The 25320-nt window shown below is 45.2% G+C and overlaps 1 protein-coding gene across 1 annotated transcript; it reads right to left on the bottom strand.

Moving 5' to 3' along the window:
- Positions 1-451: 451 nt before the first annotated feature.
- LOC141165514 (alpha-2Db adrenergic receptor-like) lies at positions 452-7608 on the bottom strand. Its single transcript, XM_073651173.1, has one exon. It carries the CDS (start codon positions 7141-7143, stop codon positions 5968-5970), a length of 1176 nt encoding a protein of 391 aa, XP_073507274.1. The 5' UTR covers positions 7144-7608; the 3' UTR covers positions 452-5967.
- Between the last annotated feature and the right edge of the window lie 17712 nt (positions 7609-25320).

Raw genomic sequence — 25320 nt, 5'->3', positions numbered from 1 at the left:
AGGGGTTTTCCCACAAACAAAAGTTCATTTTACTCAATAGATCTTTGAATAATTCTAAGTTTCACAATTGGATGTGTTTAAATAAAATGTTCCTGTGCTGAGATAATCTTATACATGTGCCCCTGCTGTGTACTGTGTAATGGCTGTGTCTGACCATGCAGGAACATGGTCTGATCATACCACAGCTCCTGGGCAGGGGAGGAAGCAAAAGAGTATACAGACATTACAACAGAGGATCACAGATGATTCTTTCTTTGAAGTAAAACATTGCTTAAAAACAGGCAGTGAAATGCCTCACAGAAAGAATCATCTGTAATCCCCTGCTGTAATGTCTGTATATTCTTTTGCTTCCTCCCCTGCCCAGGAGCTGTGGCATGATCAGACTTGTACAGTGAGACACGGCCATTACACAGTACACAGCAGGGGCACATTTATAAGATTATCTCAGCACAGGAACATTTTATTTAACTGCATTCAATTGTGGAAATTATTATTATTAATACAAAATCTATTGATTAAAATTAACTTTTGTTCATGGGAAAACCCCTGGTGCTCCTAAAGATCTCCATATACCTTTCCTAAAAAGTTCTTGTTGTTTGTTGCCTTTCTGCTTTGCTTCCTGTATCCTGTCATCAGCTCTGCTGTCACAGTCATCATTTCCTCTTCAGATTCATCTGCTCTCTTCTGACCGGTGGGTGGCAAGCCATCAGTGAGCACAGCCTCTATAGGCCCACCTAAACCTCGCCCACTCCTCCCCCAGAGTCACACACAGCCTAGCACAATTTCCGGAATAAAACACTATTACAGTGAATGCAAGTAATGCACAAAGCACCAGATCAGCCTAGGCAATAAAGATTATCCCTTACTCCTCGCTGACAGATGGATGGATCCAATGGATAGATTAATAGATATGAGAGATAGATAGGATCAATAGATGAATATATTAATATAATAGAGTATACAGCAGGATGTACATGCATTACACAGGGTATACAGGGTTGTGTGTACATGTATATACACCCTGCTGTATACATATAGATACAAGGGGAGGCGGGTTCTGCAGAGAGAGCTTTGTTTGCAGTAGCATGCACAACAGGAACAGAGTGAGCTCTGCTGAATGGAGCCCCACCCACTACAAGGCAAGTCCCACCCACCAACACAGCATGCCACACCCACATGTCAGTTTCCAGAACTACAGGCGTTTTTACGTGACATCACAGGAAGCCAGGAGATTTTCCGCCAGACATCATGTGACCAGAAGAGCATTTAGTAAAGTGCTTATCTATAGCAGTTAGTTGACATGAAAGAGACTTGTAAAGTAGTGTCCGACCCCTTGAAGGATAAACTGCCAGACAATAGTTTCATGACACAATTCACTGACACCTGCTGCTGCTCGGCAACCACACAGGCTGCTATATGTACAGTGAATATAGTAATTAAATGTTTGGTGCCATTAACTGAGCACCAGCTGATGATCCTAGGGCTTTTACAGTTGCACTGTGGTGTTCAGTGATTTTTTTTATTATTAGAATAGTGTGTTAATAATAGCTATGTTTAGTTTACAGTCCTGAGCTTAGGGGTTATTTGCCTATGGGCAATTTGTAAATAGACATTCACTTGTCATTTTGTCACCCAGTGAGCTTACTCTATTGTGTGTGGATCATGAACTCTGACAAGTGTCTTTTGTATTCTGAGACAAAGCAAACCTCAGCATTAAAAATGTGTATAAAGGTAGCAGGTCAGAAACGCAAACAGTGCCCAAGCCTGGCGCCACCTTCCTCATCATCAGTATTTGGAGTAATTCACAATATGGCATGTACTGTACCATTTTTGTGGTTTCCAAAAGTGTCCTTATTAGCCAAGGAGATGCTTTGTTTTGATCGACAAGTAGATTAATATGTGCCATATGAAAATCCAGGAGGTTGAACTGCTCTGGGGAGTTTTGGAGCGCCGTAATCCCTCCCAGTCTGCTTTTGTTGCTATCCCAGACTACAGGGTACATCATCCAAAGCCATGTCCTCAGGGACGTCAATGGATCCAGACTGGGCGGGATAGGTGATGGCCATGAGATCTGAGACTCCCACAGTCCTCCACTTAAAGTGGACCTATCTTCAGGTCAAAAATATCAAAGTTTAACTCTTATTTTCTTTCCATTGCTCACCTGAGTATTCCGTTTTTTTTTTTTCATCATCCATTATGGTTCCAGAGATATGAGTATTTTTATTTGGTAATCATTTTTATGGTCTTTACTAAGGGGGCGTGGCTTACAGGATTCTCTGGGGCGTGGCTTTAGGTTGCTTTGCATCATTACCATGTGAGCCACGTCCCCTTAGGCTGATATCTCTGGAGCCGTGTGGCATAGTTAAAAAAGACAAAAAACAGAATATTCAGGAGAGCAGTGGGGATATCAAAAATAAAAACTGAGCATTCTTGACCTGGTGGCAGTTCCTCTTTAAGTGGTGTGGCAGTCATGTATGCGCAATGCTGCTCTATTTATTGTCTATGGACTGATAGATGCCGAGCACAGCGTTTGGCTATATCTTCACAGTCCTATAGAGACTGAATGGAGGCATCTGATTGTGCTACTAAGGACACCTTTCAGAAGTATAGAGGCAGAGTCGTCAGGTTGTGATGGTGGTTTGGGGGCAAAAAGCATCTAACAGGTTCCCTTTAAAATTGGGCTGTAAACATGTATGAAAACCTTTTGTATCCACTCATATGTACCAAACCTTACTTGCAAGGGGCATCCTCTTTTGAAGGGGCTCTTCAGGAATGGAAAAAAAGATAAATCAAATAATTGATATTATATATAGCTTTAGTTAGCAAATCACACTTGCTTTGACTTGGGAAGTAATGGCCATAGTCCAGTAAAATGGACACATCTGACAAAAACTTGTCTTAGAATGGGACAGAGGCCAGTGAGCACGTGCAGTAGGAAGCTCCACTGCTGTGACCTGGAGATAATCTATGTAGAGAGAAATGACCTGCCTCCTCTGTCTGAAATCTCCTCTTCATACACAGGAGGCAGGCTGAGAGGTCGGGGAATCACAGACTGGGGGAGAAGACCCCGGGTACAGTCCGGCCCCTGTGCACCGTAATCTCATTAGCAGAAAACTGCAAATGGTGATTACATTAGAACAACAAAGCGGATTTCTACACCAAAGGTATCAATGTAATCAGTATTACAGCACCATTACTGCCATGTTGTTACTTTACATCACAAAATCGTACTGACAGGCGCTTTTTAATGTGCTACGGTAATTACCTCTCGTGGAAAAACTATTGCTATTTGCTAATTAAAGGTATTTAGGAATTTATTTATAATGACATTTTATTTCCTGAGAACCCCTTTAAATTACCCCCATAATGCTTTGCGGCTTCAGGAATCCTTGCTATTCACATCACTCAATAAAGCTATCAGTTTCATCTCTCAAAAAGATGGTTAAAGAGAACTTGTCAGCCGAGTCATGCCGCCTGATCCACGGGCGGCACGAATCATCCGAAAATTATTGTGGCTGTACACATTTTACTAATTTCAGAGGAAACATACTTCGAGATGCCAGCCGGGGACTAGGTGTCCAGGATGACTAGACCAAGGCTGATGATCACCAGCGGCTTCTACCCGCACGGCTCCCAAGACTGACAGTTCTCCTGCTTTACATACACATAGGGACAGACCTGTCAGTCATGGGGAGCGAAGCACAGAGTATATCACCCGAGACTCATAGTCCCTGGCAGGCATCTCAGAGTATGTTTTCAATTGGTCAAAGTTTAATCCGTGATTTGGATCAGAGTTTCACCAGTTTTTCAATGACCAGAAAAAAAAAATGTTCTTCACCTTCTCTTATCTATTAGTCAGCGAATAATGGAAAGCACACCACACGGATGGCATCCAAGTGCTGACCACTTTTTTTCACTGACCCATAGACTTTCATTGACGAGTTTGATCTGACACTTAATATTGGACATATCTCTGCGATTTTGCATGGGCCACTCAGTTCACAAAAAAATCACTGACATGTGAACAGCCCCGTAGACTGTCATAGGTATAAGTGCTATCTGTGAAAAAACGAATAGCACTCGAATGTGAAACACTAACGTGTGAATGAGCCCTTAAACATACACGGCTGCAATAAGCCAGCTGGTGTCTGCTCAATGCTGCCCGGGTTCACGGAATCACGCAGCATAAATCAACTGATAGGTTCCCTTTAAAAACAGATCTCAATAATCATTTTTTTAACAGGACTTAGATTATCAATAAAAGTGCCATTAGTAATTGTCTGTCATTGCAATTATTAGCACTTTCCAGCCTTTTGTAAACATTTATCCATTCTTTAAAGATTGAAGACAATGGGATGTTTGACACAATGGATCAAAATAACAGATGTCAATCAGTCATCATCCAATTACTTACTATTGTTCGAGAAACACTCCTATCCATTTTTTTTTTTACTAAATATGTGTGTGTATGTGCATGTAATGTAGTGTGAGTGTATTAATATAGTCACCCACCGCTGCTCTCTCTGGTGTCCAGCGCCGTTCTGCTTATGAGCAACGTCACCGCTCTGCAGACTCTACGGGTCACTCTGCGCTCTGTGTGACCCCAAAGTATTTTTTTACAATGTAATCCATTGGAGCGTCAGAACCAGGCTCCATAAACTTTCATTGTAATAGAGACTTCCGGCTCACACATAGGGCATAGAATCAGCCGGCTAGTCGCAATTACGGTGACATCACTGAGACAAGCAGAAGAATGGCTCTGGATACTGGAAAGAGCAGCGGTAAGTGAGTATATTAATACACACTAGATTACATGCATATATACACATTCAATAAAAAATATATAGCTGGATGGGACGACATTTAATTTTTAAATATATCATCACATACAATTCCTTTAACAAATTGCAGTACAAGTATCATATTCTCAAAAGAAACTATGATATTGTTAGATTCAGATTAAAATATTATAATTTGTTTATGTAAATTAATCATAAACATTTTATAGTAAAAAGTTAAGCAGTCTCTTTTTTATATATGTTTTGCATTAATTCTGAATAACTTTCAATACCTCTGCTTGCTGTCCGTGAACAGAAATACAGAAGCTTGTCTGACTACAGAATCTGACATGGTGTGCAGCTCTAGCTGGTAAAGAGCCCAGAAAACAGGTCTAAAAAATGTGAATTATTGATGCACAAAGTGTAATAAATACCTGCATAATCTTTTATCATAGAATGATTATGGTATAGTTCGATAACACTGGAAATCTCTATAACAATGATATATGTTTCCATAGTGTGGGATGGAATGCTAGAAATGTAAATTATATTTATAAAATTCAAAGATCCATTCAAATTTACTGCATGTGACCATTCAGTTTTTACAATCCCTAACAAAAATACTCGGCTGAAGCACAATGCCATGAAATGTATTTATTTCTTTTGGAACAAAGCTAAAGGTTCTGTTGACAATGCGATATGGCCGCACTGCTTGCTCCGGACAGTGCTCAGCACCCGGCTATATGCCAGCTATTCTGAGGCTAGGGCTGAGTGCTGTCCATAAAAAAAAACTAACAGCACTTGGGCCAATGTTACTCAATAGGGCTGTTCAGATGACTGCTATTTTTCACACGGACCAAATGTCAGCATGCAATTATTCTCTTCCATATTTTGGATGAGATCCACCTATTCGAGACTGTGGGAGCACGAAAAAAAAAAATCTGATCCCATACGGATCAACCGTATAGCATCCGATTTTTACGGATATATTGAAATTCTTTAACACAGGAAACTGTATTTGCCCTTGTAAATGTTAATAACTGCTGATGGTTAAAAAAGGATGCTATACGGATGTAATAGCCAGACATACGAATAGCATATGGCTGACAATACAAATGAGAAATCGTCTGTTTTTTCTGGGTTAAAGTTGGATGATTCTTTATACGCTCATGTGAACTTAGCCTTCTTCTCACATGGTCCTTTTGGGAGAGCGTATGAGGAGTTTTCGGAATGCTTTCCTGAAGTCCCTGTTAAATACGGTGTATATGACAGGATTAAGGCTGCTGTTGCAGTAACCAATCCAGAAAAAAAAGTTAAAAAGAGCATAAGAAATGCCGCATCTCCCTCTACACACCGACTCCAAACTGTAAGTAAAAAAAAAGGGGAACCAACAAATGACAAAGCCCCCAATGACCACAGCTAGGACAAATGTTAACCTCTTCTCCCTCAACTGCTGCAGGCGGGTCTGAGAGATGGAGATGGATCTGTCTCTTTGCTGGCCTCTGTTCATGTACCATGAAAACCTTTTCACTTTGGCGTTATTCCCGCTATTTGCAGGGCCATGATGGCCTGTCTCTGAGAACTTGTGGATTGAAGAGGTGCTCTCCTCCAGGTCCATTTCATCTGTGTCATGGTTGTTGTGAGCGTTGTGCTGCTCTACGCATTCCTGGTGATTATTGCAGCCAGAAAGTCCATTCTTGAGGTTGGACACTGTAGAAGCCCTGTGTTTGGCTACTCGATAGATCCGACAGTAAAGAAATATCATAATGATGCAGGGAAGAAAGAAGGAAATGGTGCTTGAAAACAAGACATACCAAGTGTCATCATTTAGGTCGCACCTCCATTCTTTGAGAGTATTCATTTTCAGCAAGGGTGGGAAGGAGATAACAGCAGATACCACCCAGATAATTGCAATCATACTCTTAATCCTCTTAGGTGTGCGCTTCAAGTTGTACCTTACCGCTTTGGTAACGGACCAGTACCTGTCAATGCTGATGGCACACAGGTGAACAATAGAAGAGGTACAGAACAATATGTCTAATGCCAGGTACGTGCTGCACCACACGTTTCCAAAGTGCCAATAGCCCATAACCTCCTTCGCCAAGGAGAATGGAATAATCAAAGCCCCCACAAGAATGTCTGCTGATGCCAAAGAGACCAGGAACAAGTTCTGTGGGGCCCTAAGAGCCCGGCTGGTAAATATGGCTAAAACCACCAGAATGTTGCCAACAACAGTGGATAAAATGATGGACCCCACAGCGATGATAATCAGTGCGCTCTCCCAGGGTGCATATGGCCAGCTGACCTGCTGGCTGCTGTTTCCAGAAACATTGTAGAGTCCAGCAGATAAGGTTGGAAGCTCCATCTCAGTCACATGTTAGTACACCAGGTGGGTGAGACAGTAGTCCACAGATCTCCAAGTGCCAGGGCTGTGGGTACAGATACCAGGATTACATTGGGCAGTAAGCTGCTACTCACAGATCTGTCCCATCAGATGAGTTCTCCAGACTCACTCCAGGTAGAAAGTCATGTTCTGCACCTTGTGCCCTCAGCTTGGTGCTCTCCTCATCCTACTCAGCAGCAGACTGGCTACTTTTCCCTTTGTGCTTCAGTTTCTAGCCAGAAGAGATGGAGTTGCTGCTAGAAGTTGCACAGTCCACACATCTGTGTCCCTGATGACTGCATGGAGCTGACATGACAGCCCAGGCACTAGGACTCCCAGGTTCCAGCCTCTGGACTTGTGCAGGACTGCATCCAGGTGAAGAACATAGCAAAGCCAGCAGAGTGAGCAGCATTCCTCCCAGCAGCAGAGCAGCTGCACCGCCCCATACAAGAGGAGGGAGGTGGGGGCAGCTCTCCAGTGTCAGCTCTGCCTCCTGATATTGAGGTGCACATGGACACAGCACAATAATGCTGGACATGTCACGTACACTCATTGCCACACAGATGTCAAGTTCACTTTCCCTTGCATTTCTATTAATAAGAACTTCCTGTGTGCAGACCCCTATAGAGGTGAATGCCCTGTGGAGACAGCAGAGAGCTATCTGGGGAAATATGTACATTTCTGGAACATATTTCTGCTGAGAATCTTCCCTAACTTCCTTTCCTATAATGCAGTTGGGTATGTTCTGTGGGATAACACTCATTTATGGGAAATACATATTCACGTGCAAACACGGACACTACATCCCAGAAAGTGTCAGGGACCGAATCTGTACGTCATAGGCTCAAGCAAAATATGGAATAGGCACATGTACTGTATAGGCAGAAAGACAGATCGCATCGAAATGACCCCATTTGTGTCATACCGCAATCCGTCAGTCTGTCCATACACATGCACACATTAAGGCATATGTACAGAAACTCATACACTTTCTTATATGGACACATTTCACTTTGATTGCTGAGAAATAATTTATGCTGCAAATTTCATTCATTCCAACACATCATTTCCTCAACAATTTTTTTGGGTGATTTTTCCTTAGCGAATGATCACTTTTTTATAGCATTTTCTACGCTGCATTTGTTGCCTCTTGTTGGTATGATATGATTTAGTAAAGCTGCTTTGTTCTTGACACTTTCTGGTATTTGGCTTTGACAAAACTTTTTTTCATATACTCATATGTGGATTCTATGCGGATTTGATGTGTTTCTGCAACGGAAACGCACCAAAAACACGTACATTTTTTACTTGTGGATTTTCTGCACCTAATGCAAGTGTATGAGGAAAATCTGCGCATAAAACTCAGCATACCTGCAAGAGATATTGACATGTTGTGGATGTGAAACACGCACCGCAGGTCAGTTTACACTGAGATAAAAAAGAAGCAGAGTGGGAATGAGATTTCTATAAATCCATCCACTTTGCTGGAACTGTAAGAGGCTGTATTTATGACGCAGCAAAAACACGCAGCTTCAAAAACTCATCAAAAACTCATTGGTGGCACACAGCCGAACAATAATTCTGTTCTTTACCTTTATAGCAGCAGGCGCTGTTTTTTTCTACATATCGCCACTAGAGGGAGCGTAGGAGCTACTGGTACCTTATTACAACAGACCAATAAAGCACATTCCACGGTTTTATTTTAGGACCTAAAATATTGCAGTCCATGCGGCATGCCCTGTTCATCCACACTGACTTCATCCTGCATCTAAATAACGTTTATGTCAGAATGTTTTTTTATTTCACTACAAACATATCTTGTCCTGAACCTTTGCAGTTTGCCAATGTGGTGAACACTGGAGACAAGTGAGAGCTCTAGGCTCCAATACTTATCCCTTCTTCTAAACATATGCAGAGTGCCACATAGCTGTAGTTGTGCTGATAAGGTTGCTGCTTGCTGTTTTATCTTGTCAGTGCAGTGCATATGTTTTTACAGATTGCCAGCGTTCTCACGCATCCAGCGTACTATCTATAATCTTATTATGCTTTGTACAACAAAATGCTGAAAAATATCATTCAAAAAGGTTTTTCCTTTATGAGACTTTCGTACTTGGCAATAGAGACTGCGAAAGGGAATTTGTCATGAAGTAGTGACACGCTGAGTATTTTGTAGCATAACCTGTTGCTTTAATTACTGCACCACACCGACAAGGCATTGAAGTCACTCGGATATTCAAGACATCTTAAGGGATCTTACTCCATTCCATTTGCAAATCTGCAAACAATTCATCTTTATTGCTATAGGTATAGGCCCTAACTCATCGCCCTAACTCATCCCAAAGGTGCTCTATAGGGTTTAAATCAGACGATTGGCTTGGCCATTGCAACAGGTCAACATTTTCCTTTTTTGACTAAATTAGATGTGCGCTTAGGATCATTGTCTTACTGGAATTTCCATCCCCTGCATACTTTGGTTTACCATGTGGCAGCATTATATTCTCCAGTATATCCTTGTACATGGTAGCATTCATATTTCCATCAATTCTATGCAGAGGTCCAATGGCAGATGCAGAAAAGCATCCCTAAGCCATGACATTGCCACCACCATGTTTCACTGTAGGTGTTTGGTACCTTACATCATCATTACATTTTTCAATTGGGCGGTATATATAGTGCTTGCCATCACTACCAAACAGATTGAACTTGGATTCATCCGAGCACAACACCATAGACCAATCTGTCTCTTGCTGTGTTCTTTGGCAAACTGAAGTCGGACCTTCCGGTTCTTTGCAGAGATGAAAGGCCTCTTGACTGGAACTTGTGCATTCAACCCTACTGCTCTTATTTGACCTTGTTTTCTTCATCCGTTCCATGTGAAATCTGCTATCGCTGGCCGCTCACAGGCAGCATGTGACCCCCCCCACTGACGTCACGTCAAGTGAGGCGTGACTCAGTGCTGGGGTCCCCACGGTGGCTGCTGGGTTGTGGGCGGGGTTACCCGCGCGTCACACACTGCATCCACCCCGCGCTTTCCCAATGAATGAGGAGAGGGAGAGCGTGCGGTGGATGCCGGATGTGACGCGCGGGGTAACCCCGCCCACAACCCAGCATACACCATGGAACGCAGAAGACCAGAGACCCCCGGGGGTCACATGACGCAGCCGGGAGTCACATGATGCCTGTGAGCAGCCAGTGATAGCGCCGCTCACAGGCAGAAACAGCAGAGGAAGCTTCTATTCATCATAAAAATACATTGGGCTATTTTCAATAGTAGTGGACAACCCCTTTAATAAATAATATTTCCCACGTGTCTACTTTACATTTGCATCATTTTTGAAAAATATTTTTTTTAGGTAGGAAGTTAGGAGGGTTAAAAGTTTATCAGCAATTTCTCATTTTTCCAACAATATTTACAAAACCATTTTTTTTTTAGGGATCACATCCCGTTTTAAGTGATTTTGGGAGGTCTATATGACAGAAAATACCCAAAATTGACACCATTCTAAAAACTGCTCCCCTCAAGGTGCTCAAAACCACATTCAAGAAGTTTATTAACCCTTTATGGGCTTCACCAGAATTAAAGCAACGTGGAAAGAAAAAATGAAAATTTTACTTTTTCACACCAAAATATTGGATTAGCTCCAAAATTTGCATTTTCAAAGGGGTAACAGGAGAAAATGGACCATACAGTATAATTTGTTGTGCAGTACGCCGATACCCCATATGTGAGGGAAAACTACTGTTTGGGTACATGGCAGGGCTCGGAAGGGAAGGAGTACCTTTCAACTTTTGAAGCGCAAAATTGGCTGGGATAGCGGACGCCATGTCGCATTTGCAGAGCCCCTGATGTGCCTAAATAGTGGAAATCCCCCACAAGTGATTCCATTTTGGAAACTATACCCCTCAAGGAATGTATCTAGTGCTGTGATGAGTACCTTGAACCCACAGGTGCTTCACACAATTTTGTAACGTTGAGCCATGAAAATGAAAAAAATATATATTTTTCTCACAAAAAATGTTGCTTTAGTGTACTGGGCGCTACATGCTCTGAGCATGGTCTAACAGGCTTGTCGTAGCTGGGTGACCTGGAGGTCATCATAATGACCTCGGGTTGACATGGCAACAATCGGGCCCTCGTAATGATGTTGCAGGGGCATCAATCGTAAGGGAGAGGGAGCCCCGCACAATCGTCATGATGTACCAGTATGTCAAAGGTTGAGAACCCCTATCCGACCATGACGTATGGGTACGTCAAAGGTCGTGAAGATGTTAAAGGGGCTTTCCACCTGTTGACAATTCTTAAATTTTTTTTTATCTTAAATGATGTATTTGGGGCTAAAAATTATTTTTGCAATTGTATCTCGCAATGAGCTTATTGTGAGGGAGAGTTTATATTTATTATATCTCTTCTTCTGAACTCCTCTCAACATATTTATGACGAACAAGTTCACTGATGTATTCTCAGTTAACTCAATCTGCATCCAGCAATAGTCACTGTGACACAGAGACTATAGAAGGCAAACCAAGACAATTTTTTTAATGAAATTATAAAGCTATATTTTAGCCATATGTACATGCATTTAGTTGAAAAAAATTACGCTAAATTTTTCAATATCCATTAAACAGAAGTTCACTTTAAACATGCAGTGGGTAGCATGTTTTTTTGTACAGGAGGAGCAGAGTAGTTTTGTGGGAAAACAGTCATTTATTGACATAATAGTCTGCTCAATTTGGGTTTCGTAGTCCTATGGGTGGTATCACTCAACAACTGACTGATTTATTGTAAGAGTGTGCATATACAGTGCTGCTCACCGTTATTGGCACCCCTTCATTTTTTTTATAGACTGTACAGTATCTTCAGAAATAAATGGAACTGTACCAAAGTTATATCCTCAGGATTTTTTAATTACCGGATTTTTCGGACCATAAGAAGCACTTTTTTCCCCCAAATGTGGGAGGAAAATGGGGGGTGCGTCTTATGGTCCGAACGTTGCACACCTGCGGTGGTGGTGGAGCGGGATCTCCCACCTTCAAGGCGGCGGTGGCGGCAGCAAAGGAGGAGGAGGTGAGATGCTGCGGGTGTCTGGCTGGGGGCCAGCACGGGTTGGACTGGATGCGGGCAGTGTCTGGCTGCGGGCCGGGGCGGTGAGCGGCGCAGTTTTCTGGTGGGCGCGGCCATCTTCCTGAAGCTGTGATCCACAGGAAAATGGCCGTCCGAGCCGGCGCATACGCTGACTTGTAGCTCGGGCGCATCCAGTCCAACCCGCGCCGGCCCCCAGCCAGACACCCGCGGTCTCCAGCCAGACACCTGCGGCACCCAGACAGACACCTGCAGCACCCAGCCAGACACCCGCAGCATCTCACCTCCTCCTCCTTTGCTGCTGCCACCGCCACCACCGGTCCCAGTCCCCAGGCAGTCCTCGGTGGCACGCAGCCAGACCCCGGTCCCGGCCCTCAGGCAGTCAGGCCCCTATCGCCAAACACTGTCCCCGGCCCCCAACCATGCACCAGGCCTCAGCCAGGCCCCCAGCCACGCCCTGGGCCTCTTCCAGGTCCCGGCCCCCAGCCAGGCATCGGGCCCCAGCCATCCCTTCAGCTGCAGCCGCCAGGTTCCTGAGGGAGGGAATGGAGAGTCCTGCAATCCTGCTCCACCACAACTCCCCGCTGCTGGAGCACCGGATTCCTGAAGGACCCTGACTCCTGTGACCCTCGCTCCACCGCCCCCCCCAGGTAAGATACTGTACCTATTAAGACTATAAGATGGACCCCCATCTTATAAAAATATATATTTTTTCTATATTCCACACCAAAATTTGGGGTGCGTCTTATAGTCCGAAAAATATGGTATTGGTTCAAAGTAATAGAACAATAAAACATTGTTTTTCAACTTCAATGTTGCAGTTTCCAAGAAAAAAAATCAGAATAAACAGCATGTGCAGCAATAAAGGCACCCCTAATTAATACTTGGTTGCACACCCCTTGGCATTGATGACAGCCTCCAAACGTTTCTTGTAGCCATCTATAAGCTTCTTGCACTTCTCATCTGGAATATTCTCCCACTCCTCCTTTGCAGTTTGTTAAAGCTCTTGAATTTTTTTGCAGGGTTGTTTTTCCCAATGGCAGATTTCAGCTGACCCCAAAGATTTTCAATGGAATTGAGGTCAGGACTAGTGTTGAGCAAGCACTAAAATGCTCGGGTGCTCGAAGCTCAGGCCGAGCTCACTGTGATACTCGGGTGCTCGACCCGAGCAACGAGCCCAATGTTAGTCTATGGGAGACCCGAACATTTTTGCGGCGGCACCCCCAGCAGTCTGTAGAAAGCCTAAAAAGTGCCCAAAACGATAGTGACAGTGCTCAAATGACATGGGGACAGCATGGGGATCGCCCCAGGAAGCATTTCTGACCCCCAGGTCACTGCTGTCAACAACGTGGTCAGAAGTATTAAGCCACTTTTACGAGCTCACAATAAAACGTTCAAAAACGAAACTGAAACAGTTTTCCTGTGAAATATGTTAAGGAACTTCCTTTCCAGGGTAATGACTTGTGTATAAGGTACAATAAATAACCAAAAACAAAAATACTTCTCCACACCTTGGGCTATGTTCACAAGTAGCATTTTTTATGCGTTTTTGCACTTTTGTATTGCTTTCAACCGTGACAAATGCATTCACCGGGAAATGTCATTTTAACATTTTACAACCTTACCTGGCCATGTGCTGTGTGACCCATGCATACAGTGCTGAAAAGACATGGGAACAGCATGGGGAAGACCCTTGGAAGCATCTCTGACACCCAGGTCACTGCCTAAAAGTGTGCCCATCAGAAGTGATCCTTGCCTGCATCAGACTTGCAACTATCCCCGTGCAAGTCCTTGTCCCAGGGCAGTGTTCAATTGTACCTCCCCATTCCTTGCAATGTAAGCGCAAGTATGCAGCCTGCCACCCACCCACCCCCAGGCTGCAATACCATACTGCTTGCTTGCTTGCAATTGAAATCTGGCCACCACGTCATGGCTGCATCGGCGGCCTGGTATCCATACTCAGTCCCCAGCCCCCCGGCAGCCGGGTGTCCACGCTTGGAGCGGCTAGGCCTGAGGTGGTTAACGTTTTGGCGCATATCGTACCTCCTCCGAGGATTGCTGGATATTTTCCTGCAACTATCCCAGTTCTATGACTCCCGTCAAAACAAAGCTTCAGGTGATGAATGATGGATGAGGTGGTGGCAAAGGAGAAAGAGCAGGAGGAACAGGGACCATTCACATCAATATCAGGCCAGTCAATCACACATGTCTTGTAGGATATGTTTCTGTACCAAAAGGAGCGGTTCGGCTACACAGTTATAGGGCATACAGTGAGTGCAATGGATACCAAAAATTTAGAGGCACTCCAATGCCCCTTGGAAGTGACATGGAGGTCAGAGGGCCTTAACTAAACCGCTTTTTCCATTTATAGCAACTGGGTCTCCTGTACACTGTTGGCCTAAGCAGTGAATGGAAGGCTTTCCAAAAATTATGAGGAACTGCAATGTCCCTTGAAACAGACGTGGATTACAGCGTACTAAAAACCTTCTACCCATTATTGGGGAGTGGGTCTCCCTTACTGTTCGCCTATGCATTGAAAAGCAAAAGCTGACTAAAATTAGGAGTAAATGCAATGCCCGTTGGAAGAGTCGCGGAGGTTGAAGGTAATTAAAAACAACATTTCAATGCCCCTTGGAAGAGCTGTGGAGTTCAGAGTGGTTTAACAAGATGGTTTTAATGCCCCTTGGAAAAGTGGTGGAGGTCACAGTAGCTTAAGAAGATGGTTTTAATGCCCCTTGGAAGAGTGGTGGAGGTCACAGTAGCTTAACAAGACGGTTTCAATGCCCCTTTGAAGAGACGTGGAGTTAAGAGTGGTTTAACAAGACGGTTTTAATGCCCCTTGGAAGAGTGGTGGAGGTCGCAGTGGAATAAAAATACAATATCAATGCCCCTTGGAAGAGTGGTGAAGGTCACAGTAGCTTAACAAGATGGTTTTAATGCCCCCTGGAAGAGACGTGGAGTTCTGAGTGGTTTAACAAGACGGTTTTAATGCCCCTTTGAAGAGACGTGGAGGTCACAGTAGCTTAACAAGACAGTTTTAATGCCCCTTGGAAGAGTGGTGGAGGTCACAGTAGCTTAACAAGACGGTTTTAATGCCCCTTGGAAGAGTGGTGGAGGTCACAGTAGCTTAACAAGACGGTTTTAATGCCCCTTGGAAGAGACGTGGAGGTCACAGTAGCTTAACAAGACGGTTTTAATGCCCCTTGGAAGAGACGTGGTGTTCAGAGTGGTTTAACAAGACGGTTTTCATGCCCCTTGGAAGAGACGTGGAGGTCACAGTAGCTTAACAAGACAGTTTAAATGCCCCTTGGAAGAGTGGTGGAGGTCGCAGTGGAATAAAAAGACAATATCAATGCCCCTTGGAAGAGTGGTGGAGGTCACAGTAGCTTAACAAGACGGTTTTAATGCCCCTTGGAAGAGACGTGGAGGTCACAGTAGCTTAACAAGACAGTTTTAATGCCCCTTGGAAGAGTGGTGGAGGTCGCTTTGGAATAAAAAGACAATAACAATGCCCTTTGGAAGAGAGTGGAGGTCACAGTAGCTTAACAAGATGGTTTTAATGCCCCTTGGAAGAGAAGTGAAGGTCACAGTAATTTAACAAGACGGTTTTAATGCCCCCTGGAAGAGACGTGGAGTTCAGAGTGGTTTAACAAGACAGTTTTAATGCCCCTTGGAAGAGTGGTGGAGGTCGCAGTGGAATAAAAAGACAATATCAATGCCCCTTGGAAGAGTGGTGGAGGTCACAGTAGCTTAACAAGACGGTTTTAATGCCCCTTGAAAGAGACGTGGAGTTCAGAGTGGTTTAACAAGACGGTTTTAATGCCCCTTGGAAGAGACATGGAGGTCACAGTAGCTTAACAAGACAGTTTTAATGCCCCTTGGAAGAGATGTGGAGGTCACAGTAACTTAACAAGACAGTTTTCATGCCCATTGGAAGAAACGTGGAGCTCAGAGTGGTTTAACAAGACGGCTTTAATGCCCCTTGAAAGAGTGGTGGAGGTCGCAGTGGAATAAAAAGACAATATCAATGCCCCTTGGAAGAGTGGTGGAGGTCACAGTAGCTTAACAAGACAGTTTTATTGCCCTTTGGAAGAGACGTGGAGGTCACAGTAGCTTAACAAGACAGTTTTAATGCCCCTTGGAAGAGTGGTGGAGGTCACAGTAGCTTAACAAGACGGTTTTATTGCCCCTTGGAAGAGACGTGGAGGTCACAGTAGCTTAACAAGACGGTTTTAATGCCCCTTGGAAGAGACGTGGAGGTCACAGTAGCTTTACAAGACAGTTTTAATGACCCTTGGAAGAGACGTGGAGTTCAGAGTGGTTTAACAAGACGGCTTTAATGCCCCTTAAAAGAGTGGTGGAGGTCGCAGTGGAATAAAAAGACAATATCAATGCCCCTTGGAAGAGTGGTGGAGGTCACAGTAGCTTAACAAGACGGTTTTAATGCCCCTTGGAAGAGACGTGGAGGTCACAGTAGCTTAACAAGACGGTTTTAATGCCCCTTGGAAGAGACGTGGTGTTCAGAGTGGTTTAACAAGACGGTTTTCATGCCCCTTGGAAGAGACGTGGAGGTCACAGTAGCTTAACAAGACAGTTTAAATGCCCCTTGGAAGAGTGGTGGAGGTCGCAGTGGAATAAAAAGACAATATCAATGCCCCTTGGAAGAGTGGTGGAGGTCACAGTAGCTTAACAAGACGGTTTTAATGCCCCTTGGAAGAGACGTGGAGGTCACAGTAGCTTAACAAGACAGTTTTAATGCCCCTTGGAAGAGTGGTGGAGGTCGCTTTGGAATAAAAAGACAATAACAATGCCCTTTGGAAGAGAGTGGAGGTCACAGTAGCTTAACAAGACGGTTTTAATGCCCCTTGGAAGAGAAGTGAAGGTCACAGTAATTTAACAAGACGGTTTTAATGCCCCCTGGAAGAGACGTGGAGTTCAGAGTGGTTTAACAAGACAGTTTTAATGCCCCTTGGAAGAGTGGTGGAGGTCGCAGTGGAATAAAAAGACAATATCAATGCCCCTTGGAGGAGTGGTGGAGGTCACAGTAGCTTAACAAGACGATTTTAATGCCCCTTGAAAGAGACGTGGAGTTCAGAGTGGTTTAACAAGACTGTTTTAATGCCCCTTGGAAGAGACATGGAGGTCACAGTAGCTTAACAAGACAGTTTTAATGCCCCTTGGAAGAGATGTGGAGGTCACAGTAACTTAACAAGACAGTTTTCATGCCCCTTGGAAGAAACGTGGAGTTCAGAGTGGTTTAACAAGACGGCTTTAATGCCCCTTAAAAGAGTGGTGGAGGTCGCAGTGGAATAAAAAGACAATATCAATGCCCCTTGGAAGAGTGGTGGAGGTCACAGTAGCTTAACAAGACAGTTTTAATGCCCTTTGGAAGAGACGTGGAGGTCACAGTAGCTTAACAAGACAGCTTTAATGCCCCTTGGAAGAGACGTGGAGTTCAGAGTGGTTTAACAAGACGGCTTTAATGCCCCTTGGAAGAGTGGTGGAGGTCGCAGTGGAATAAAAAGACAATATCAATGCCCCTTGGAAGAGTGGTGGAGGTCACAGTAGCTTAACAAGACGGTTTTAATGCCCTTTGGAAGGGAAGTGGTGTTCAGAGTGGTTTAACAAGACGGTTTTAATGCCCCTTGGAAGAGACGTGGAGGTCACAGTAGCTTAACAAGACAGCTTTAATGCCCCTTGCAAGAGACGTGGAGTTCAGAGTGGTTTAACAAGACGGCTTTAATGCCCCTTGGAAGAGTGGTGGAGGTCGCAGTGGAATAAAAAGACAATATCAATGCCCCTTGGAAGAGTGGTGGAGGTCACAGTAGCTTAACAAGATGGTTTTAATGCCCCTTGGAAGAGACGTGGAGGTCACAGTAGCTTAACAAGACAGTTTTAATGCCTCTTGGAAGAGTGGTGGAGGTCGCTTTGGAATAAAAAGACAATATCAATGCCCCTTGGAAGAGAGTGGAGGTCACAGTAGCTTAAAAAGACGGTTTTAATGCCCCCTGGAAGAGACGTGAAGGTCACAGTAACTTAACAAGACGGTTTTAATGCCCCTTGGAAGAGACGTGGAGTTCGGAGTGGTTTAACAAGACGGTTTTAATGCCCCTTGGAAGAGTGGTGGAGGTCGCAGTGGAATAAAAACACAATATCAATGCCCCTTGGAACAGTGGTGGAGGTCACAGTAGCTTAACAAGACGATTTTAATGTCCCTTGGAAGAGACGCGGAGTTCAGAGTGGTTTAACAAGACGGTTTTAATGCCCCTTGGAAGAGACGTGGAGGTCACAGTAGCTTAACAAGACAGTTTTAATGCCCCTTGGAAGAGATGTGGAGGTCACAGTAACTTAACAAGACAGTTTTCATGCCCCTTGGAAGAAACGTGGAGTTCAGAGTGGTTTAACAAGACGGCTTTAATGCCCCTTGGAAGAGTGGTGGAGGTCACAGTGGAATAAAAAAGACAATATCAATGCCCCTTGGAAGAGTGGTGGAGGTCACAGTTGCTTAACAAGATGGTTTTAATGCCCCTTGGAAGAGACGTGGAGTTCAGAGTGGTTTAACAAGACGGTTTTAATGCCCCTTGGAAGAGACGTGGAGGTCACAGTAGCTTAACAAGACAGTTTTAATGCCCCTTGGAAGAGTGGTGGAGGTCGCAGTGGAATAAAAAGACAATATCAATGCCCCTTGGAAGAGTGGTGGAGGTCACAGTAGCTTAACAAGACGGTTTTAATGCCCCTTGGAAGAGACGTGGAGTACAGAGTGGTTTAACAAGATGGTTTTAATGCCCCTTGGAAGAGACGTGGAGGTCACAGTAGCTTAACAAGACAGTTTTAATGCCCCTTGGAAGAGTGGTGGAGGTCGCAGTGGAATAAAAAGACAATATCAATGCCCGTTGGAAGAGTGGTGGAGGTCACAGTAGCTTAATAAGACGGTTTTAATGCCCCTTGGAAGAGACGTGGAGGTCACAGTAGCTTAACAAGACAGTTTTAATGCCCCTTGGAAGAGTGGGGAAGGTCACAGTAGCTTAACAAGACGATTTTAAAGCCCCTTGGAAGAGTGGTGGAGGTCGCAGTAGCTTAACAAGATGGTTTTAATGCCCCTTCGAAGAGACGTGGAGTTCAGAGTGGTTTAACAAGACGGTTTTAATGCCCCTTGGAAGAGACATGGAGGTCAGAGTGGTTTAACAAGACGGTTTTAATGCCCCTTCGAAGAGACGTGGAGTTCAGAGTGGTTTAACAAGACGGTTTAAATGCCCCTTGGAAGAGACGTGGAGGTCACAGTAGCTTAACAAGACGGTTTTAATGCCCCTTACAAGAACCATGCAGTACAGCATATTAAAAACAATATTCCCATTATTGGGGAGTGGGTCTCCCATAGTCTTTGCCTATGCCTTCCAAGCAAAAGCTGCCAAAAATTAGGACGGAGGAACTTGCAATGCTGGCAAACAAGAGCCATGCAGTGCAGCATATTCAAACCATTATTCCCTTTATTGGGGAGTGGGTCTCCCATAGTCTTTGCCTATGCCTTCCAAGCAAAAGCTGCCAAAAATTAGGACGGAGGAACTTGCAATGCTGGCAACATGGACCACGGTCACCCTTGCGGTATAGTGGTGGTGGAGGCTGAGGAGAAGAGCAAAATACAGCCGAAATGAGGAAGCGTATAGCCATGTGTGGGTGTGAAGCGGTGCATGGGAATACATCTCCCGAAATAACACAGTGGATTTGACTTTATGTTACTCTGCTGTCATTTGGTGATGATGAGAAGTCTGGCCCAATCCAGTCCTTGTTCATTTTGATAAGGGTCAGCATGTCAGCATTGTCAGTTGACAGGCGAGTGTGCTTATCAGTTATAATTCCCACAGCGGCACTAAAAACATGCTCCGATAACACTCTAGCGGCAGGGCAGGCCAGGACCTCCAAGGCGTACAGAGCGAGTTCATTCCAAGTGTCCAGCTTGAATACCCAATAATTAAAAGGCACAGAGGAATCACGGAGGACGCTCGTACGGTCGGCAAGGTACTCCCTCACCATCTTTTGAAACTTTCCACTCCTTGTGAGAGTACACCGCGCCTCAGGGCCTGTAAGCTGGGTGGGTCTCAGAAAACTGTCCCAGAACGTTGACAGTGTTCCCCTGCCTCTGCTGGATTGGAGTTGCGTCTCTCTTGCCTGTGCGCCTTGGTTGGTCAACGAACTGTGACCTCTGCCGCTAGCGTGTTCAGATGGGAATTTTTTTAACAGTTCTGCAGCAAGGGCCTTCTGGTACTGCCACATTTTTGTAGACCTCTCCACCTCAGTAATAAGAGAGTGAAAGTTCTCCCTGTAGCGGGGGTCTAAAAGTGTCACCAACCAGTAATGACTGTCACCCAACATTTTGACAACACGAGGGTCACGGTTAAGGCAGTGTAACATAAAGTCAGCCATGCGTGCCAGACTGGTAGCGGGCAAGACTTCCGTGTCCTCACCAAGATGACGACTGACCATGCTCTCCTCCTCCTCCTCCTCCCCCCTGTCCTCAGGCCACCCACGCTGAACCGGCGGTATGACAGTTGTACAGGTACTACCGTCTACAGCGCATGATACCAGCTCCTGTTCTTCCTCCTCTCCCTCACTGTCCCCCAATGCACGTTGGGATGAGATGAGGCTGGGCTGTGTGTAATCGCCCGCTACGGCTTCTTGATCCATCTCATCATACTCTGGCTGCAATGCCTCCTCTTTAATTCTCTGCATAGAGCGTTGCAGACAGACAAGTCATCGCCACTCACCATCTTGGTGGACTCCTCAAAGTTTGTCAAGATGGTACATATATCAGACATCCAGGTCCACTCCTGAGGTCTTATGTGTGGAGTCTGACCTGAATATCGACGGCCTTGTTGGAGCTGGTACTCCACAACTGCTCTCTTCTGCTCACAAATCCTTTGCAACATGTGGAGGGTAGAGTTCCAACATGTGGGGACATCACACACCAGTCGGTGTGCCGGAAGCTGCAAACGCTGCTGCAACACAGCAAGGGCGGCGGAAGCTGTAGCCGACTTGCGAAAAAGAGCTGACAGGCGGCGTACTTTGACGAGCAGATCTGGCAACTCGGGGTACGATTTAAGAAACCGCTGAACCATGAGGTTAAGCACATGAGCCAGGCATGGTACGTGTGTGATCTCGCCTCGCCTCAGAGCCGCCACCAGGTTACGGCCATTGTCACACACGACCATGCCTGGATGTAGGTTCAGTGGTCTCAGCCACAGGTCTGCCTGCTCTTTCACAGCTGTCCACAACTCACAAGCAGTGTGAGGTTTATCACCTAAGCTTATAAGTTTCAGCACAGCCTGTTGCCGCTTGGCTGAGGCAGTACTGCAGTGCTTCCAGCTTGTAACTGATGTGTTGATATCTGAGATGGAGGCTGAACATGAGGAGGAGGAGGAGGATGATGCGCAGGAGCTGTACACTGTGGGGGCAACTCTGACTGACATAGGGCCCGCAATCCTCGGTGTGGGGAGGATGTGTTCCGTCCCAAGGTCCGACTGGGTCCCGGCTTCCACTATGTTTACCCAGTGTACCGTCAGGGAGATGTACCGTCCCTGGCCACAAGCACTTGTTCACTTGTCTGTTGTCAGGTGGACTCTCCCAGTAACTGCGTTGTTGAGGGCACTGCAGATATTTTGGGACATGTGCTTGTGTAGTGCGGGGATGGCACACCGGGCAAAATAGTGTCGGCTGGGGACCGAGTACTGAGGAACGGCCGCCGCCATAAGGTTGCGGAAGGATTCCGTCTCCACCAGCCTAAAAGGCAGCATTTCCAATGCAAGCAGTCGTGAAATGTGCGAATTTAGGACTGTGGCCTGTGGTGCGTTGGCAGCGAATTTGCGCTTTCGTTCAAAGCTCTGGGATATGGACAATTGAACGCTGCGGTGTGACGTGGACGTGTACGTTGATGCTGTTTCTTGAGAAACTGCCATAACAAGTGAAGACTGAGAGGAGGGGGCATCTTTGCATGCAGTATGGACAGGGGATTGCCTTGCACGCACAACAGGGGGTTCTATTACACGCACAACAGCGGAAAAAGCAGTGGTGACACCCGCTGACACTGGTCGTGGACCCTGGGGTTTGCCCCACAAAGTCGGATGCTTTGCTGACATGTGCCTGATCATGCTGGTGGTGGTCAGGCTGGTAGTTTTGTCACCCCTGCTGATGCTGGCATGGCAAGAGGTACAAATGGCCTTTTTGGGTTTATCAGCAGAGTCTTTAAAAAAATTCCAGACTCTGGAAGACCTACCGGTTGTACTGGCAACGTCCCTCGTGTTGGTGTTACGGGGAACTGTTGCCCACCTTCTGTGTGCGGCCACCACACTGCTTCTTCCTGCCTGTTGGGGTACTCTGCCTCCCTCCCCCTGTGTGCTGCTGGCCTCGCTCTGCGTGTCCTCCTGCCACGTTGGGTCAGTTACTAGATCATCCACCACCTCCTCCTCTTCCACTTGCGCACCACGATCCTCCTCCTCACTTCGTGGCAATTGTGTCTCGTCATCGTCCACCTCTTGTGACAAATTGCCAGCGTCGACTTCCTCTGGTCGTGGCTGTTCAAATATTTGGGCATCACTACATGAGATCTCCTCTTCCACCACTTCAAGCGGAGCAGGCGAGGGGCACAAATATGGAAATGGACCAGTGAACAGCTCTTCTGAGTGTCCAAGTGTGGGATCAGTTGCTGTCTGACGACACTCGGCATGGTGGGAGGAAGGAGCATCAGGGTGAGGAGGAGTATACGGTCGAGACTCACGGCTACTAAAACTTGACCGTGTGGAAGACAGACCGGAGGTGGTGGTGCCCAGGTAACTGGAAGTATTATCTGTTATCCAATTAATAACCTGTTCACACTGATCAGTTCGCAATACTGGTGTTGTAATGTGCTTCCCTAGTAATTCGGTCAAGAAGTGGGAGCGAGAAGATGTGGCTGTTGGTTGTGGCACATTTTCACTTTGGCCACGGCCCCGTCCTCTACACGCACCATCACCAGAACGTCCAGTTCCACGTCCCTTGCCATGCGTCTTGCCCATTGTAAATGAAGTAAAATAGCTTACACTCGCACTATCAATGGAAATAGGGTAATAAAAAGGAGATGAGAACCGTGGAAGAGGAAAACCACAGTTCTATTTCTCTGGCCTACACCAGAATCTTTTAAACAGATATATTTGTGTCTAAACAGTCAGGGAGACACTATTACTGTTTTTTTTTTCGGAAAAAATGCCAAAAGCAGGATAATACAGAGATTTGAACCGTGGAACTGCAAAACCACAGTTATAGTTATCTGGCCTACACCAGACCCTTTTAAACAGATATATTTGTGTCTGAACAGTCAGGGAGACACTATTACTGTTTTTTTTTACAGAAAAAATGCCAAAAGCAGGATAATGCAGAGATTTGAACCGTGGAACTGCAAAACCACAGTTCTAGTTATCTGGCCTACACCAGACTCTTTTAAACAGATATATTTGTGTCTGAACAGTCAGGGAGACACTATTACTGTTTTTTTTTCAGAAAAAATGCCAAAAGCAGGATAATACAGAGATTTGAACCGTGGAACTGCAAAACCACAGTTCTAGTTATCTGGCCTACACCAGACTCTTTTAAACAGATATATTTGCGTCTGAACAGTCAGGGAGACACTATTACTGTTTTTTTATGGAAAAAATGCCAAAACCAAGATAATACAGAGATTTGAACCGTGGAACTGCAAAACCACAGTTCTAGTTATCTGGCCTACACCAGACTCTTTTAAACAGATATATTGGTGTCTGAACAGTCACAGACACACTCAATTTTTTTTGGGTGGGGAGGAAATACCAAAAGGTTAATAAGACGCGTATTTGTACAGTCTGACTGAGGGAAAAAAAAATTACAGGATTTAGATGAAAAAAAAAAGGATTTTTCCTGGCCCCTGAGACCGAGGAATAAGTTTAGCAATTTGACCAGCAGGAGCACACAGGACTGTAATGCAGCATTTGTTGGTATAACCACAGCGTCTCCTATACAGCCTGCCTGCCTGCCTGATATCTGGGATGGATATTAGTCCTGAGAAGGACTGTTTGTTTGATTTGGCAGGCTTTAGAGACCCTACACTAACTATTTTGGAGTATAAATCTCTCGCTAGCTCAGCAGCACTGACCCTACACTGGCTGATCCGGAGCGACTGTGTCCAAGATGGCGGCGCCCGGTTTTAAATACTCGAGGTGATGCTGTGTGGCAAGCCAATCACTGTAATGCCCACAAACAACATGGCTGCGGCATTACAGTGACTGGCTGGCAATCCTTGCATGTTCATTGGCTCTGTAAAGAGCGCCAAACGTGCAGGGCGGAGACCCGAGTAACCCGGAAATGCTCGGTGCTCGCTGAACATCCCGAGTAGTGAGATGCTCGGGCAAGTACCGAGCAGTGTCGAGCATGCTCGCTCAACACTAGTCAGGACTCATTGCTGGCCATTTTAAAACAGTATTTTTTATTTTTCAACCATTCCTGTGTACTTTTGGATGTGTGCTTTGGGTCATTGTCTTGCTGGAGGACCCATGATCTTCGACTTAAATCAAGTTTTCTTACAATGGGTAGGACATTTCATTCTAAAATCTCTTGATAATTCTCTGATTTCATGTTTCCTGTGATACAGTCAAGACCTCCAGTACCAGATGCAGCAAAGCAACCCCACAGCATTATGGATCCTCCACCATGCTTAACTGTTTGTAAGGTGTTCTTTTCCTTATAAGCTTCATTGCACCTCCTGTAAACATGCTTTTGCTTTGCATTGCCAAAAAGCTCTATTTTTGTTTCATCTATCCACAGAACATTTTCCCAGAAGGATTGTGGTTTGTCAAGGTTCTCTTTGGCAAAGATCAGTCGTTCCTTTTTATGTCATTTTTTCAGCAATGGTTTCTTCCTTGGCCTTCGCCCATAAAGTTCTGCTTGGTTTAGTGTGCGGCGTATGGTACTTATTGAAACCATGACCCCAGACTGTTCCAGGTTGGCCTTCAGGTCTTTGGATGTTTGACGTGGTGTTTTTTCCTCCATTCGTACCAACCTTTGAAGACATCTGTTGTCAA

The sequence above is a fragment of the Phyllobates terribilis genome, unplaced genomic scaffold, assembly GCF_046119375.1.
Source record: "Phyllobates terribilis strain yellow unplaced genomic scaffold, ASM4611937v1 Scaffold_11__3_contigs__length_659146591, whole genome shotgun sequence".
Lineage (NCBI taxonomy): Eukaryota > Metazoa > Chordata > Amphibia > Anura > Dendrobatidae > Phyllobates > Phyllobates terribilis.
Note: the sequence above shows the minus strand (reverse complement) of the source record. Positions and strands in the feature narration are given on the sequence as shown.